The 17,184-nt window shown below is 46.8% G+C and overlaps 1 protein-coding gene across 1 annotated transcript in view; it reads right to left on the bottom strand.

Moving 5' to 3' along the window:
- Positions 1 to 221: 221 nt before the first annotated feature.
- Positions 222 to 17,184, bottom strand: part of MCM2 (minichromosome maintenance complex component 2) — a 29,211-nt gene continuing 12,248 nt past the window's right edge. The window contains exons 7-16 of the mRNA XM_084840176.1: positions 16,850 to 16,984; positions 15,547 to 15,738; positions 13,625 to 13,718; positions 12,209 to 12,459; positions 10,959 to 11,085; positions 8,594 to 8,706; positions 7,506 to 7,748; positions 5,173 to 5,355; positions 3,975 to 4,130; positions 222 to 1,472 (exon numbers count right to left, since the gene is read on the bottom strand). Coding sequence (XP_084696302.1) covers positions 1,362 to 1,472; positions 3,975 to 4,130; positions 5,173 to 5,355; positions 7,506 to 7,748; positions 8,594 to 8,706; positions 10,959 to 11,085; positions 12,209 to 12,459; positions 13,625 to 13,718; positions 15,547 to 15,738; positions 16,850 to 16,984 — 1,605 coding nt within the window. The 3' untranslated portion in view covers positions 222 to 1,361. The remainder of the gene's footprint in view (positions 1,473 to 3,974; positions 4,131 to 5,172; positions 5,356 to 7,505; positions 7,749 to 8,593; positions 8,707 to 10,958; positions 11,086 to 12,208; positions 12,460 to 13,624; positions 13,719 to 15,546; positions 15,739 to 16,849; positions 16,985 to 17,184) is intronic.

Raw genomic sequence — 17,184 nt, forward strand, 5'->3', positions numbered from 1 at the left:
GTCGGCCTAAGAGATGCAGCTTTGCCTTGCTTAAGTGTTCCTAATTCAGTATTCAAAAAGGCAAGGAGGGGCTTTGACTGGTTATAGACATGCTGAAGGGGCAGATCCGCAATTTGCCTGAAACAGAGACCGCTCTGCAGTGATCAAAAGACGGGCCACTGCCCATGCGATAAGGTCCCCCATTCCAAGGAGAGCATGCGTTATATCCACGGCACCACCGACAGCTTAAGTAGTAAGCCCTTTATTTGCAAATAGCGATTTTTAAACCTTTATTTTTCCATGTTAAAACTTTCCAAATGCTGCCACCTGCTGGGCAAACACACAATGGCCTATAAAATATTGGTTGGTTCCAGATCCATGTCCCCCAACTCTTTGGAGCAGATTTGGAGGGCACATGTGGGGCGGGGGGGGAGAGGAGACAGAAGTCCCATTCCGTGAGAGGTATCCTCCCACTGGCAGAACAATGGATCTGGATCCAACCCACTGTATTTTTTTAAACTACCAGACATACTGCAATTTTGGGAGGGAAAAAATGCCAGTCTCATTCAGCCTACAAATGGGCAGTTTCAACTTTTCATACACAAACCACTAAGCCATGTACGAACCAACAACACAGAACTTGCGAGCAGCTTTAGAGGTGTAAGACACAGCTGGAAGTTGCTTCTCCCGCTTGTTTAGATGTCTGAAGCTGAGCCTGCACGCTACGACCCTGTGGAACAGTACGGGCTGTCTCCACATCTGGAAACAATGCAAACTCCCCCAGTGGCAAAAATGTAGGGGCTCAGCTTTGGACATGCTAAACCAGGGGTGGGCAACTTGTGGCCCTCTGAGTATTTTGGCCTACAACTCCCATCAGCACTAGCCACCACAGCCAATGGTAAGGGATTATGGGAGTTGTAGGCCAAAACATCTGGAGAGGCACAAGTTGCCCCATCCCTGTTTTAAGCAAATCAAGAGAAAGAAACCACAGCTCATTCTTCTACTCCCCTTGTGTGTTTAGATGATCCAAAATCGCTCCCAGTTACAAAGTTTAAACTGATCCAATAACCAGGCTGGACAACATTCTCCGCTGAATGCTTTGCCAAATGAGTTCAGATTTCCAAACAGCAGGAAACCATCCCTTTGGGGTTTCATCACACAAGCTCAGTCAGCTACTGCAATTAACCTCAGGAGTTCTGGGTATTTAAAATTACTCAGCTCCATTCTATTCTATTTACAAGTCCTTCAGCAGAGCAGAGCTTCCAGTTTTTTTCTGGGATACTTGGAGGAGAGGCCTAGGAACTGCTTGCAGGCCACTGCAGTGCTTGATGAGGCACAGTTCCCATTCTTATTCTCTGCAGCCACTCGGGAATTCACTGCCCTTAGAGCGCCTGAACAATCAGTTTCCGTTTCACATCACGGCTGAATCTGTTCATCTTGAACAACTCGCTGTCATAGAAGGCACAAAGGTTGTGGATGTTGATCTGGCGAGCCTGCAAGAAGAGAAGCGCTTGTCAGACTTTCCCATGAGCTAAGGCCCCAAGCAGGTTTTATCATGAATATCTATCCATCTAGCACAAAATACAGGAGTAGAGTAGAAACTGATGCTACAAAGTTAGGCATGCTGGTAGGGCCACAGTAACCATGTTTGCTTGGCACCTGCCCTCATTTTATAAACAACGGGCAGTATCCAATGGTGTTATTCCGCAAACTCAAACAGTGCCACCAGAGCTCCACCGAATCTTTCCGTTGCACAAACGTAATGCACAACTGGTTGCAAAACCATGCTTGCGCAAACATAACTTCAGTTGGATTCTCCTCTTGCACATAGTTCAGAACCTACTTTCCGCTAGTACATCATTTGCACTAGCGGAATGACACAGCTGGATGCTGCTCATAGCTGCTATACATCATGGCTATGCACTATCTCCAGGATCAGAGGCACCATGCCTCTGAATACCAGTTGCTGAGGAACAGTAGCATACTAAAGCTATAGCCTCGTGCCCTGCATTGGTTGGGAAAATGGAGGGTCTTTGATCTGACTAGGAGGGTCTTTGGTCTGACCCCAGCAGGGCTCCTCTTATGTTCACCCAGTTATGTTATTCTTGCCATTACATAGTTTCAACTATTTAAGAGAATTCAAGTATTAGAGAGAGTCAATTGCAGCCACAGGAAGACAGGCTATCTGTACAAATCCAAACCAAACAGTATTATTTATTTAAAACCTTTGTATCCTGCTCTATATCATTAAGATCTCAGGGCGGCATACAGATAAAATCAATTTAAACAGTATAAAACAACAAATCGTGTAAACACCTAAAACATATTAAACCATTAAACAAGCTAATACCAATTAGAAAATCTAAAACAATAAAACAGTTAAAACAGTGTGCTACTTTAGGGAATGCATTTCCCTAAAGGCTTTGGTAAAAAGCCATGTTTTTGCTTGACGCTGAAATGAAATCAACGTCTGCGCCAATCAGACCTCCAAGGGGAGGGCATTCCACAACTGGGATGCCACAGCAGAGAAGGCCCTCTTCCACATCCCACCATGGTGTATAGCTTACACTGGTGGGACGCAGAGGAGGGCCCTTCCAACAGGTCTCAGTCCTCGGGCAGGCATATGTAGGGAGAGGCACTCCCTCAGATATCGAGGTCCCAAGCTGCTTAGGGCTTTAACTGTCATCACCAAAACCTTGAATTCTGACTGGACGTATATTCATAGCCAGTGCAATTCCTTCAAAACTGGTGTTATATGATTTTTATGAGATGTTCTGGTCAGCAGTCTAGCTGCTGCATGTTGCACCAGCTGCAAATTCCGAGTCGTCTTCAAGGGCAGCCCCACGTAAAGTGCACTGCAATAGTCTAATTGGGAAGTTACCAGCACATATACTACTATGGCTAGGTTATCCCTGTCCAGGAAAGGCTGCAGCTGCAGGATCAGCTGAAGCTGGGCCCAAGTACTCCAGGCCACGGAGTCCACCTGGGGCTCCAGTGACAGGGATGGATCGAGTACTCCCAAGCTGCGCACCTGCTCCTTCAGGGGGAGTGCAACCCTGTCCAGGACAGGTCGCTTACCCAATTCCCAGACTCAGGAACCACCAATCCACACAGCTTTTGTCTTGTCAGGATTTAGTATGTACCTGACTGGTCTGAAGCCTCTTAGCTTCCCTACCACATCCTGCCATAGATTTGGCAAGAACTGGGACCAAGATATGGATAAGACAGTGTCTGGAAAGGGTGGCATCAGTAAGCCACTCTTGCAACATTCACCCAGAACAGCCCCCATTTAGGTTCTATTTAATAACAACGTTGTCTGCTGTTTCCCGGAGAATGCATGATCACTTTAGACTAGATTAAGGGAGCCATCCTAGGCATGTTTACACAGAAAAAAGTCCTATAACTCCCAGCATTCTCCAGCCAGCCATGCTGGGAGTTGTAGGATTTTCTGTCTAAACATGTATAGGATTGCGCCTTAAGGGTGCAATCCTATATGTGTTTACACAGAAAAAAGGCCTAGTTGGCTGGCTGGAGGGAATCTGGGAGTCGTAGGACTTTTTTTGTCTAAGCACACATAGGATGACTCCCTTAATCTGTCAGCACCTTTGAAGGGGTGCAATCCCCCCGTTCGTTTCACATGGGAACACCTGGATGAGGTTATGCTGTTATCCATGTGGATTTAATGCTGCCAAGATGAACACAGCTTCTCTGTAGCTGGCGTGATACTCCTCCTCGCTCTGAGCATACTTAGCTCCTTTTCCATTCAAGGATCAATTTCAGGATGTGCGTGACATACAAAGAAGCTGTTGCAGATGGAAGCTGGAAACCCTTCCCCCTGCTCTAGAATCTCATGCTTTTCTTTACTACTCATGAACGAATGCTGCTCACGGCCCATTTTGTTCAAAGCTTAAAAGGGGAAATCTAAGACAGCCATGGAATGGGCAAGCCTAGGATCTCAGCACAATGCAATAGTAGGGGGAAAAGATACCCCGTACCTTATCAACCAAGTCTTTCTCTGGCACCTCAATAGTATCCTGCTGAGCCCCGTAGCGATTCCTCTGATACATCACCTGTTCCAATACCAGCTGTTTCAAAATGAACAGCAAGAGCTCATTGTTATCTCGCCTGAAGGAAAGGTACCGGGAAAAAGTCTGTACAGGAAGAACAGAAAGCAAGGTTGAGAGGAAGTCACCAATACTTTGAAAGGGGAAAAAAATAACAAGGAACATTCTAATGCCCCCTTAGGTCAACAAAAGAGTGACGATTCTGGTTTAAGCAGAGGGATTTACCCACTGGCCGCTTCAAGAACCTCAGAACAGACCCATGTTAACACACCTTCAGGGGTTCACTCTCAACCTTCCAAGGAAGGAAACACTGGACGCTTCAAAGATGTTGCCACTGAATAGTTAAGTAGCGAGGGAAGGTCCATTACAGCTCGCCGAGTACCTAACCCGGTATTAAGTTGCTGAAGCACATATATTAATTACAAACTCCAGGCTATGACAGCTAGGGACACACATTCTCCCAGATCTAAGCAATTATTTAATTCACAGCAACCAGAAAAGATTTTCAAAGCTGTGAGCTGAGTAGCTTGTGAAAGAGATCAACTTTCATATATTAAAAAAGGGCTAAACAGGAAAGACTCACTGAATTGTGCCCTTATTTTAGTCAATAGCCTGAGGCCACCCTCTTCGAAACACCTGTTCCCAGATGAACTTTGCCAGTTACGAAAATCTACAGGAGAGGCCCTGCTCTAAATCCCATTCCCATGAAGTGGCATGAGCTATGAGGGTGAGGAGCAGGGCCTTCTTCATTGTGGCCCCACAGCTGTGGAACTCCAAACACCTTAAGATCTTTTAGGAGATAGGTAAAAACATTGTTAGGATGTGAGCTTTATTGCGATTTAAACAATTCTGCACTCAAGTTTACTTTGCAAGCTGCCTAGAGCAAGGTCCTTTTCAAAGGATCTGGGGGAATTAGCAACCCAGTTGTTTCCAGTCCTTCAGCCTGCTTAGCCGTTTCAACACGGCATGTGCACGCAGGTATAAAAATCTAGAAAGAGCCGCTGCTGCAGATCCGTTATTGCTCTGCCAAGAGTGAAGTTCTGGTAGTGCTTGCCACTTATCCTGCATGCCTTTAAAATAAATAAAGAACCCCAAACTACCCAGCCCACACAAACACCTCCCTGCATACCTTCCGCATGCTCCTCATAACACTAAACTTCTGCGTGTCAATGAAACTCTCAAGCATGACCCTGATGGCCATGTTGACATCGTCTTCCACCACGTAGTCCCGCAGGTGCATGCGGGCGTGGGCCTCAGCCATTCGGATCATGGACTCAATGTGGCGCACCGTGATGGGGATACTTCCGGTTGCCTGCAGAAAGAAAAAAAGAAAAAAAAGGAGTGGGTGACTGCAAAGAGCTTTCATTTGTGCCAGTGACCTATATTATGACACGCTTATTAACTTGTTGCTGTTGTTCAGTTGTTAAGTCGTGTCCGACTCTTCGTGACTCCATGGACCATAGCATGCCAGGCTGCTTTTCAACCTCGGGGATCATATAAATCCAATAAACCCCATAAAACCAAACTGGCAAAAAACACACAAAAGCCCACAGGAAATAGGAAGGTAGCTGATAAAGAAGCTTAAGGGCGCAATCCTGTGCATGTTTAGACAGAAAAAAGTCCTACAACCCCCAGCATGCACCAGCCAGCATGCTGGGAGTCAGTCGTAGGAGCTTTATCTGTCTAAACATCCATAGGATTGTGCCCTAAGTGTTCAAAATTAGGGATGTCGGAGAATTTCTCCACGAAATTGGTGGGGAAATTCTCCGCCCCCCCCCCCCCCCCCCCCGGATGGCACTTACCTGTCGAATGTCGCAGCGGCAGGTCCCGGCGGCAGTTCGGCGGCGGCCGGTCTTCCGACCGGCTGCCGCCGCCACCATTTCCAAGTAAAGTAAAAAAAAAAAGTGATAGGCAACGTAAAGATTTACGTAGCCTATCACGGCTGACTTTGAAAATCTAGCCGTGATAGGCTATGTAAATCTTTACGTAGCCTATCACGTTTTTTTTTCTTTTTTACACTTTACTTTTTTCTTTTGCGGCCAGGGAGACGGGGCGCTCCCCCCCGGCCAGAATTTCGGCGGGGAAGGATGGGGCGCCTCCCCCCCGGCCAGAATTTCGGTGGGGAGGGGCGGGGCGCCTCCCCACCCGCCAAGAATTTCGGAGGGAGAACCGGAGCGCCTCCCCCGACCCCGAAAAAAGCTGTAGGACCAGGTAAGGGACTTTCGTCCATCCCTATATTAGGGATGGCGGAGAATTTCTCCACGAATCTTCGGGAGGCCGAGCGCCAAGGCATTCGGCCCCCCGAAAGTGTTGGGGAAATTCTCTGCCGGCCCCCCGCCCCCCCCCCGGGATGGGACTTACCGTGGCTGAATGTCCCTCCCGGTGGCGGGTCCCAGTGGCGTTTCGTTGGGGGCGGCGGCCGGTCTCCTGACCGGCTGCCGCCGCCTCCATTACAAAATAAAAAAGTAAAAAAAACAAAGAAACACACACACCCGTGATAGGCTACGTGACGATTTACGTAGCCTATCACGTCTAGATTTCCAAAGTCAGCAGTGATAGGCTACGTAAATCGTCACGTAGCCTATCACGGGTGACTTTGGGAAAAAAAAAAGCGCGTATGCAAATGGCGGCGGCCCATGGGCGCCGCCATTTGCGTTCCTTATTTTGGCACGTCTAGTCTACGTAAAGATTTACGTAGACTACGGCGAAAATAAGGGCAACGCAAATAGCGTTCCCTTATTTTCGCTGTAGTCTACGTAACTCTTTACGTAGACTAGACGTGCCAAAATAAGGAACGCAAATGGTGGCGCCCATGGGCCGCCGCCATTTGCGTACGCTTTTTTCCCCCCCCAAAGTCACCCGTGATAGGCTACGTGACGATTAACGTAGCCTATCATGGCTGACTTTGGAAATCTAGCCGTGATAGGCTACGTTAATCGTTACGTAGCCTATCACGGGTTGTTTTTTTTTTTTTTTTTCACTTTTTCTTTCGCGGCCGGGGGAGACAGGGCGCTTCTCCCCGGCCTGAATTTCAGCTGGGTGAGGCGGGGCACCTCCCCCCCGGGCTGAATTTCAGCCAGGCGAGGCGGGGCGCCTCCCCCCCCTCGCCTGAACTTCGGGGGGAGAAGCGAAGCGCCTCCCCCCCACCGCGAAGCAAGCTGCGGGACAAGGTAAGTCCCTTTCGTACATCCCTATTCAAAATCCATCCACAACGAGGGGGCACTGCACCATCTGCTGGCACACAGACAAATTGCAACACACAGAGACAAGTAGCACTTTGGCCTGCTGATTTACTGAATGAACTCTTAAACAGATACATGAGGGCCAAGTGGTTGGGAAGTAACAGCTCCAGTCGTTTCACCTGTTCAGTGGGAGGGGCAGCAGCATGCATAAGGTCCCAAGATCTTCAGGTAGCAAGATCTCTGCCCTATCTATTTCTTGCTTCCTACTGTGCTGCCTTACCATAGATTCTTTCCTGAGTTCACTGTACATCCTGGCCACTTTGTCCTGGTCCATCTGATTGAGTTTGGGGTGGACCTTTTCCTTTGCATAGATAATGTACTTCTTCAGGATCTCCTGTGGGATGGGGTCTACACCATAAGTATTAGGGAGGATAATCTCTTGAGAGTCTCCGTTCACAAGGTCCTTGCTGTTGGGGTGATGTTTGATGTGGCTACTGACAACAAACCGAGCCAGCATCTCGTCCTGCAACAAGTTATTGGAGAGACAGAGAGAGAGAGAGAGAGAGAGAGAGAAAACAGCCACTGAAGTCATGGCATTGACTGAGCAGCAATCTCAAAGACAGTTCACAAGTGAGTCACACAAGGTAACGCACATTGCAGCAGGAAAGGGAATGCACAACCCCAGTGTGAAGATAGATGAAAAGTTTGACATGACTTGGGCCATGTTTCTAAGTAGCTGCACATAGGAAACATATCCATGCTCCCCCCGGCCAGGGGCAGGCCCAGTCCTAGACTAGATGCCAGCGACTGGCCCCATAGGTGAACTATGCAATCAGCGCCCCCACCCCCAAAGGCAGATCTAGGCTGTTTTTTTGGTAAACTGGGAAACATTTTGCCCCTATTTTCCATTTGATGTTTAAGCATATTTATTTAAACAGAGGCATAATTGTTCAGTTTTTCTGTCTGCCCGTCCAACCAACGTTTCTGAGATCAGATGAAATAGAGACACAACATTTTCAGAATAGATTTGTACACAACAGATAGATATTTCAGTCTGATTTCAAATAAAAATGCATTAAAATGTTAATTATAATTGTTATTTTATTTGTATTTTTAGAATTTGAATTATTTTGCTCGGGTTTGGCACCCACTTAACGTGGTGCCCTAGGCAGCCATCTAGTTCATCTATATGGACCGGCCACCCCTGCTCCAGCAGCAAACACACTGGATAGCTCCCAGATGCTAAGCATATGGATGTTGGGATGCGGGATTGCTTGTCTACCTCCCTTCCTCTTGTACTAACTGTGCAAGACAGTAGCCCTTCCTTAAGCCTTGCTCAGGTAAGAAATAATCTGCAAAGGCTCATACCTGAACAGGATCCACCATGTCCCTGACCACACACAGGATATCAAATCGAGATATGATGGGCTCAGTCAGATCAACATTTTCCGAGAAAGTCAAGGAGGGGTCATAGCGTCCACCTAGAATAAGAGAAGAAACCAGTTTAGAAACGGCTGCTCCCATAGATTAATTAATTAAGGAGTCATTTGTGTTCATCCTGATGGCAGCTTGCAGGGTATTAGCTAAGAGTTGGAAAACTGCAGAACTTATAGCATTGAAGTCTTGGCACATGCAGTTGTGGCAAATAGCTGTTGCAGAAAACTTGATGTACAACCTGAAATTAGCTAAAGGCAAAGTCAAAATATCTGATTTTTTTAGAATATGGCATTATTTTATTTTATACACAAATCAGGGACACATGTAGCAATATTTGTCTCAGCCTTTTCTCAGATAATAGAAAAGAGACTACATGTCTACTCAGAAGACCCACTGAACTCAGTGGGCCTTACTTCCAGGTGACTTACTTCTGAGTAAACATGTATAGGATTGCACTGAAAAGATCATTTGTTATTATGAAGAACCATAAAGAAAACCTCCAAGCAGCCAATAGATTCCACTTATATTTTTGTCTGTAAAGTAAACAGGGAAAAAGCTACAAGTACTATCCTCTGTCAAGAACTAGATTTAAAGGTGATGAAATCAAATTGCCAACATTAGCTGGATCATGGAGAAAGCAAGAGAATTCCAGAAAAACGTCTATTTCTGCTTCACTGACTATGCTAAAGCCTTTGATTGTGTGGATCACAACAAACTGTGGCAAATTCTTAAAGAGATGGGAGTACCAGACCACCTTACCTGTCTCCTGAGAAACGTGTACGAGGGTCAAGAGGCAACAGTAAGAACTGGACATGGAATAACCGATTGGTTCAAAATTGGGAAAGGAGTACGACAAGGCTACATATTGTCGCCCTGCTTATTTAACTTATAAGCAGAGTACATCATGAGAAACGCCGGGTCAGATGAATCACAGGTCAGAATTAAGACTGCCGGGAGAATTATCAACAACCTCAGATACGCAGACGATACCACCCTAATGGCAGAAAGCGGATCTAAAGAGCCTCTTGTTGAGGGTGAAAGTGGAGAGTACAAAAGCTGGTTTGAAACTCAACATTAACAAAACTAAAATCATGGCATCTGGCCCCATCACTTCCTGGCATATAGAAGGGGAAGAAATGGAAGCAGTGACAGATTTTATTTTCTTGGACTCCAAGATCACCGCAGACAGTGACTGTAGCCATGAAATTAAAAGACGCTTGCTCCTTGGGAGGAAAGCTATGGCAAACCTAGACAGCATAGTAAGAAGCAGAGACATCACCTTGCTGACCAAGGTTTGTATAATCAAAGCTATGGTATTCCCAGTAGTAACGTACGGCTGTGAGAGCTGGACTATAAGGAAGGCTGAGCGCTGAAGAACTGATGCTTTCAAACTGTGGTGCTGGAGAAGACTCGTAGGAGTCCCCTGGACTGCAAGGAGGTCAAATCAGTCAATCCTAAAGGAAATTAACCCTGACTGTTCATTGGAAGGACAGATACTGAAGCTGAAGCTCAAATATTTGTGCCACCTAACGCGAAGAGAAAACTCACTGGAAAAGACCCTGATGCTGGGAAAGATTGAAGACAAAAGGAGAAGGGGACAGCAGAGGATGAGATGGCTAGAAAGCATCACCAATGCAATGAATATGAACTTGAGCACACTCCAGGAATGCAATGAATATGAACCTGAGCACACTCCGGGAGAGAGCGGAGGACAGGAAGGCCTGGCGTGCTATGGTCCACGGGGTCACAAAGAGTCGGACACGACTTAACAACAAAATTGTTTGTTTGTTGGTTTGTCTTTGTATTTGGAAAATTGCTAATAATTTTTTTTATTAAAAAAAGAATGGCTGCTGAGCACAAGCTTTCAAAAAAAAAAAAAAAAGCCAATGCTTTCCCCCTCTCCCTTGCATTGACTTCTCTTTGTCTTGCTGATTACAGGCATAGTTTCTTTCTCCCCTCCCCAGAACATCCAAAGAATAGGGAGAAGTAAAGCAAGACTGTGTAGCACAGCAATTGTAGAACAGCAACAGCTTCTTCCTTCTGTGGTTCATCAGCACATACCTATGGGTTTGACAGCAGCGATAACAGTGCAGCGAGCTTGCAGAGAGGTGACGATGCCAGCCTTTGAGATGCAGTGAGATCACAGCAGTGAGATTACAGAAAAGAGACATGTCTACTCAGAAGCCCCACTGAAGTCAGTGGGGCTTACTTCCAGGTAACTTTACTTCTGAGAAAACACATATAGGATTGCACTGAAAAGATCATTTGTTATTATGAAGAACCGATCAGCACATACCTATGGGGTTGGCTGCAGCGATAACAGTGCAGCGAGCTTGCAGAGAGGTGACGATGCCAGCCTTTGAGATGGAGATGCTCTGCTGCTCCATGGCTTCATGGATGCTGGTCCTGTCCTGATCCGTCATCTGAGGAATCACAAAGACATTCATGCTCTGGCTGGCCGAGCCTTGCTCATGCAACCAATAAGGCAGAATCCCAATGAACACATTTCAACCCAACTCAGCCCCTAAACGCTTCTACTCAAAGGACATCACCAGATGTCTGCAAGCAGAAGTGGAACCATGTGCTTGTTTAGGGATCTTCAAGGGCAGGAAGCATCATTGGAAGCATCATATATATGGCAGCAGGGCAGACTCTGGGGCTGTTCACACAACACACTAACCCATGCTCAGTGGGTGAGTGTGGCTTGTTTTGAACCACAGGTTGTTTGTTGAACCGTGGGTTAGCGTGTGGTCTGAATGCAGCCAGGGTGGCTTGTTAACCATGCAGCATGGCTTATTTTCTTGAACAAGGCACCTTGAGAATCCGTGGTTTGTTGTTGGGTTGTTCAGGGTGGTTAACAAGCTACCCTGGCTGCATTCAGACAACACAATAACTTATCCTGTGGAAAACATGCTGCGTTCAGACAACATGCTAACAGCGGTTCAACAAACAACACATGGTTCAAAACAACCTACACTCAACCACTGAGTGTGGGTTAGTGTGTTGTGTGAACAGCCTTGGGCACTCCATCCAGCTGGATATTGTGTGTTCCGATTGCCAGCGGCCCTTCAGGATCTCAGGCAGGTCTTTCCCGACACGTGCTACCTGATCCTTCTTTCTTTTTTTTAACTGGATGTGCCAGGGACTGAGGCTGGGGCCTGGTGGGCTGCATCCACTGTTAGTCTAACTTAAGCCCCATTCATTTCAAGTGGGGTTACATAGGACTAACACTGCATACAACCACCCGTGTGCAAAGCACGTGACCTACCACTGAACTACAGTCCCTCTCCAACTTCTTCTGATTTCCCCAGAGAATTCAAGAGCAAAAGCTACCCAACGTCACTGATCCATCAACTTTGTGTGATGGAACAGGTCTCCCTTGCTTCCCGGTCACAGGACCACAGGCCTCAAGCCCAGTTCCTTTTCCGCCTTCCCTTCCTGGTCACCAGGTTCACAGGCCTTGTGCTGAGCTGCCTTGGCTGCTCTGCTTGAAGCCCACCTTAGTCCTCGAGACAAGTTCTGCCATGTGCCCAAATCAATGCTCACCTTGTCAAATTCGTCTATCAAGCAAACCCCCCTGTCCGCCAGCACCAGGGCTCCTGCCTCCAGGGTCCACTCCTTGCTCACAGGATGCCTCTGCACGTAGGCAGTCAGACCAACAGCGGAAGCCCCCTGGCCAGTGGTGAAGATGGCTCTGCTGGACACTTTCTCCACATATTTGAGGAACTGAGACTTGGCCGTTCCAGGATCTCCACAAAGCAAGACGTTGATGTCACCACGGACCTTATGTTTTCCTCCTAAAGCATTTAAGATTTTTTAAAAGGTGACTCAAGCTACAGTCAGTGTGGGATAGTGTTTACAGCAAGGGTGGGCAACTACAGACAGTCCAGGGGCCAATTTCCAGCCCCTGGACTCCTCTGCAGGCTGCACTTCTGCTGCCAAATTCAGCACGACAGTGGCAAAACAACTGGCGGTTTGCCAAACTGCTATGGAGCCTTAGAAAGGCCAAAATCAGCCAGAAAACAAGCTAATTGCAGGGACGCAGAGGAGGACAGGCCGCATGTGGCCCGTGTGTTGCCCACCCCTGATTTAGAGTGTTAGACAGGATTGGGGAGACTTGGACTCAGATCCTCCATTCAGCCAAGGAACTCACTGGGTAATAATCTTGAGCCAGTCACATTCTCTCAGCCCAACCTACCTCACAGGATTGTTGTGAGGATGAAGGGGGAGGGGAGAGGACCATGTGTGCTTCCCGGAGCTCCTTGGAGGAAAGGCAGGATTAAAATGTTATAATCAAACAAAATAAAGCTCAGCATTCATGTGTTTTAAAATGTGGAATTGCCCTGTAGAGAAACAACCAATTATTGAAGGTGATATGCTAAGACAAAGAAAAGATAAATGGAACGCAGAATGGCATACTTGGTTAATGCCCCCATCCCCCCCAAGCCACAGAATCTTTCATTCTCTATTAACAGGATGAGCAATCAGGCCAGCAGAACACAGAGCTGCAAAGCAATGCATCTGGATGTTCTAAATGGAAAAAAGCATCCGTCACCAAGCAACTGATTTGCTCCTTAATATGGTCAAGATTTCGAGTAAACCCTGGGAATTTTAGGACAGCCGCCTTGAGAGCCACTTTTAGTAGAAAGGCTAGGTACAAGTCAAACAAATAAATATGTTGCAACACTGGAGGAGCGGGGGGAGAGGTAGGAGCTGGTTTTATGCTCCTCGTATAAAAGTCCCAATGTGGGGACTAACATATTTCTCCTCATTAAGGGAAGATGTGGGAACTGTACCAAAAGTGAAGGCAGAGGTCTTTTCAAACCATTTCAGTGAAGCTTCCCCCCTCCGATCTAATGCAGCTACAGCACAATGGAGACATTCTCTACAGCAGGTAAAGGCTTGCATGTAAAAGCAATATTGAATATTGAGCTTCTTCGGATAACTAGCACTTCAGCTTACCTGGATTTTTGGGTTCTCCCCCAAACAGGGCTAGGGCCAGGCCCCTTTTGATGTCTTCATGGCCATAGATCGAAGGAGCAATGCTAGCAAAGATCTGAAAGCAAAACCAGCAGTTTGCAGAAGGTCAAGCCTGTTGCTAAATGGCCATCACACACACACACACACACACACACACACACACACACACACGGAAAATAACTGTGTTACAATGGAAAACTTCTCAGATGCCTGAAGATGCAGCTCTTGTTCCACTTGACAAGCAGTAGCAACCACCACTGCCCCATGCAGGGGGAGAAGAGAGCAAGCGCATGCACATGTTTGGGTATATGCTGGTGTATAAAGGGGATGGGGGGGGCTTAGTTAGCCTTCCCCACATTACCCTGCATCAGCTCCAGTGTTTACTAAGATATAACCAGGTTACTATTACGAAACTTTGACAGTAGTTCTTAATAGGGAGCCCACTCATTTTTTATTTATTTTGTTTTATAATAAGTATTGTTATGCAACGCATCCATTTACAAACAGAATCAAACACACTGAAATGTAAATACACACACCAATACACACACACACACAGACACACACACAGCGAAAAGCCACAAAAGCAGCATAAAAACCCCAGTCAGCAGGATTAAAATGCATCTTTAAATGTGCAGGAAAATAGAAAAGGTCTTTGCCTGGCACCAAATGGACAATAAAGTAGGTGCCAGGCAAACCTTGCTGGGGAGAGCATTCCACAACTGGGGTGCCATCACCAAGAAGGCCTTGCCCCAATCCTTCCCAAAGCTTTCTGATCCCAAGCTCTTAGTCACTAGAGCCACAGAAGCCCTTGCTTCTCCCAGAGATGGTACCTCAATGGCTAACTGCTTATATAATGGAGAAGAACTGGTTGCTAATTGTAGATGGACCCTTGTGCTGATCCAGCATGGCTCTTCTTATGTTCTTGTGTACCGAAGACAACTTAGTACTTATCTTTGTATTCCAGTTATAGTGAGCTCACGCTAATGTGTCTGGCTCAGGGAGCGCACAATGTATTCCAGCCACACAAGTGAAATCTCAGTGTTTCTTTTCACTGCTGTAACATTACAAAGAATAAGATAGGAACATAGCAAGCTGTCTTATGCCTAGTTGGACCATTGCTCTTTCTAGCTCAACTGTTCACCCTGACTGGCAGGGGCTCAGCAGGATTTCAGGCAGGAGTATTTCCAATTCTAACCAGAGATGCCGGGGACCGAACCTGGGATCTTCTGCATACAAATCAGGGGCTCTACCACAGAGCTATCCAGGAACTCAGTGGAGACAGCAGTCAGTAGCCCCCATTGCAGAAAGGGCTCTGTGCCCGGGAAGCTTCTTGTTCACGTCAAGCCTACAATCTTTTTGTGCTTGGAATAACTGCATACTTAAGCACACTTAATTTTTAAAAAAACATTTGAGAACCACAGTAGCCATTCCACCTGCATGTACATACTAAGAAAAAGGCTACCTGAATTTGGAAGAGGCAGGGGCAACTCCTGAATAACCAGTTTGGGTGGCAAAGACCATTATTACGGGAACAAGAATTTTGCTAGGCACATGAAATACAAGCACACTGTGACTGAACGCTGGGGGAGAAAATGGGATAGCAGAAAAATGTTTGCTGGGAGTGTCTGCTACCCCCCGGAATCACCCCTGGGCAGGACTGTTAGTCCTGGGGCAGGTTATGTCCTGTAATCTCTCACTGTTCAGTTCAGCCTTCCCCACCCTGATGCCCTCTAGATGTTGTGGACTACAACTCCCAGCATTCCTGACTATTGGCCATGCTAGCTGGAGCTCATGGGAGTTGAACTCCAAAACATTTGGGGGGCATCAGGTTGGGAAACCCATTCCCTGCCCTGGACTGAGAAACAGACAGGCCGAAGGTGGATTTTGGGTTCCAAACTCACTTTCTCTCCAATCTGCTCATCCTTGGACAGGCCTATAATGACCTTCATGTCCTCATCTGTGAGCTCCCCCACGGCCACCTTGTTATCCTTCTTGGCAATGTGGTTGGCCAGGATCACCGTTGCAAACACTGGAAACCCATTGGCAGTGTTCAAAGAACCATCGTAATTGTTATGATATATTCCAGTTAACTCCTGGAAGGGACAGAAAGAGATACATTCTTTAGTCATCGATACTAGGGCAATTCCCTGTAATTCCAGGAGCCACAGAAGATAATCACAGTCAGGCTTTGCAAGTACATGTATCTGAGCTGGCATCCTTAGGTCATATACACTGTTGAGCTGCTCAAGGAAAAAGCTGCTAATTTTATTCAGTGCTGTTTATAAAGGCAGTTAAATGTCTGAAGAACCTCTTTCAGTTTTGTCAACACCATTGGTCTATGTAGTGGTCTCAAGATTTGGTTTTTGATCATTCACGTGGAAAGAATAAAATACTTACAAAGTATAAAGGCACAATCCTATGGGTTACACTCCTGATAGAGAGCAGGCTCAGAAATCGGAGCCTTCCATCATATGCCCTGCTGGCAAGAGCCAGGCAGGGTGAGAGGACGGAGGAGATTTTGCATCCATTCCTCCGTTTAAAATCCAAAAGCTTCAGGGACTGAAGAACCTAAAGGATATTGCATTGGCCCCTCCCCTCCCCTCCCCTCCCCTCCCCTCCGCACGCCCTCTTTTCGCCCTTTCCGACTTCTCTTATGAGGTCACAGTTGCAATCTCGTAGGAGTAGCTTTCTGCAGTGGCTGGGGGTAGGGAAAATCCACGATCAGATCTTCTCCTCCTCCATACTCGGAACTCGGTCTACGGCTGGGGAGAAGGTGATCTGCACCTTCCTAGGGTGCCCCAGATGCTGTCTAGGGGCCATAGGATTGCTCTCTAAGACATGTTAGCACAACCTCTGAAGTTTCTAACAGTAAAAAAAATCCATATAAGCTTGGTTGGCAGCTGACAACCTCAAGACTGGGCGAGGGGGTCATGCAGGAAAAAACTGATATACAAGCGATACAAGTTTCCACTTTCCGCTGCATGTTGCAATGTGCAAAAAACACACCACACGCTACCTTGCAGTTTGTCATTCTGACAGACTTCAGAAAACTGCACAGTGCATACTTCTTTCAAAGGCAGTCTTATTCCCTATAGTAAGTACTCCTTTCCCAAATTCTAGCAATGGGTCTGATTTTTGAGACACTATTGTGAATGCCACAACCTCCCTCAACTTCTCCTCCTGCCTTCCTGACATCATACTTACAATTTCATCTCCTGGCTTGCAGCTGTCAACCAGATCAGCTAGTAAAATGGCATCCTTGGAGCGAGGGAGCCTACCAGCTGCCACTTTCCCAGGGCTCTCTTGGATTTTGATACGCTGGTAGTTCTGGTAGACCGTCTGTGTGGAAATTGATACGCGTTACTTGCCAGATCAAAGGCAACAGCAGAGCCTGAACTTATGATTTGCACAGGATTGCAAAGACAACTCTGAAACTAAAATGCTAGAACATTCATTACTGACTGTGAAGGTTTGAGGCCTACAGAGGCAAGGTAAAAAGGTCAGGCCTAGAGGCCTGGGGGGTTTTTTGTTGGGAAGGG

The sequence above is a fragment of the Heloderma suspectum genome, chromosome 2, assembly GCF_057233095.1.
Source record: "Heloderma suspectum isolate Gila_16-S chromosome 2, 16-S_ref, whole genome shotgun sequence".
NCBI classification, from domain to species: domain Eukaryota; kingdom Metazoa; phylum Chordata; class Lepidosauria; order Squamata; family Helodermatidae; genus Heloderma; species Heloderma suspectum.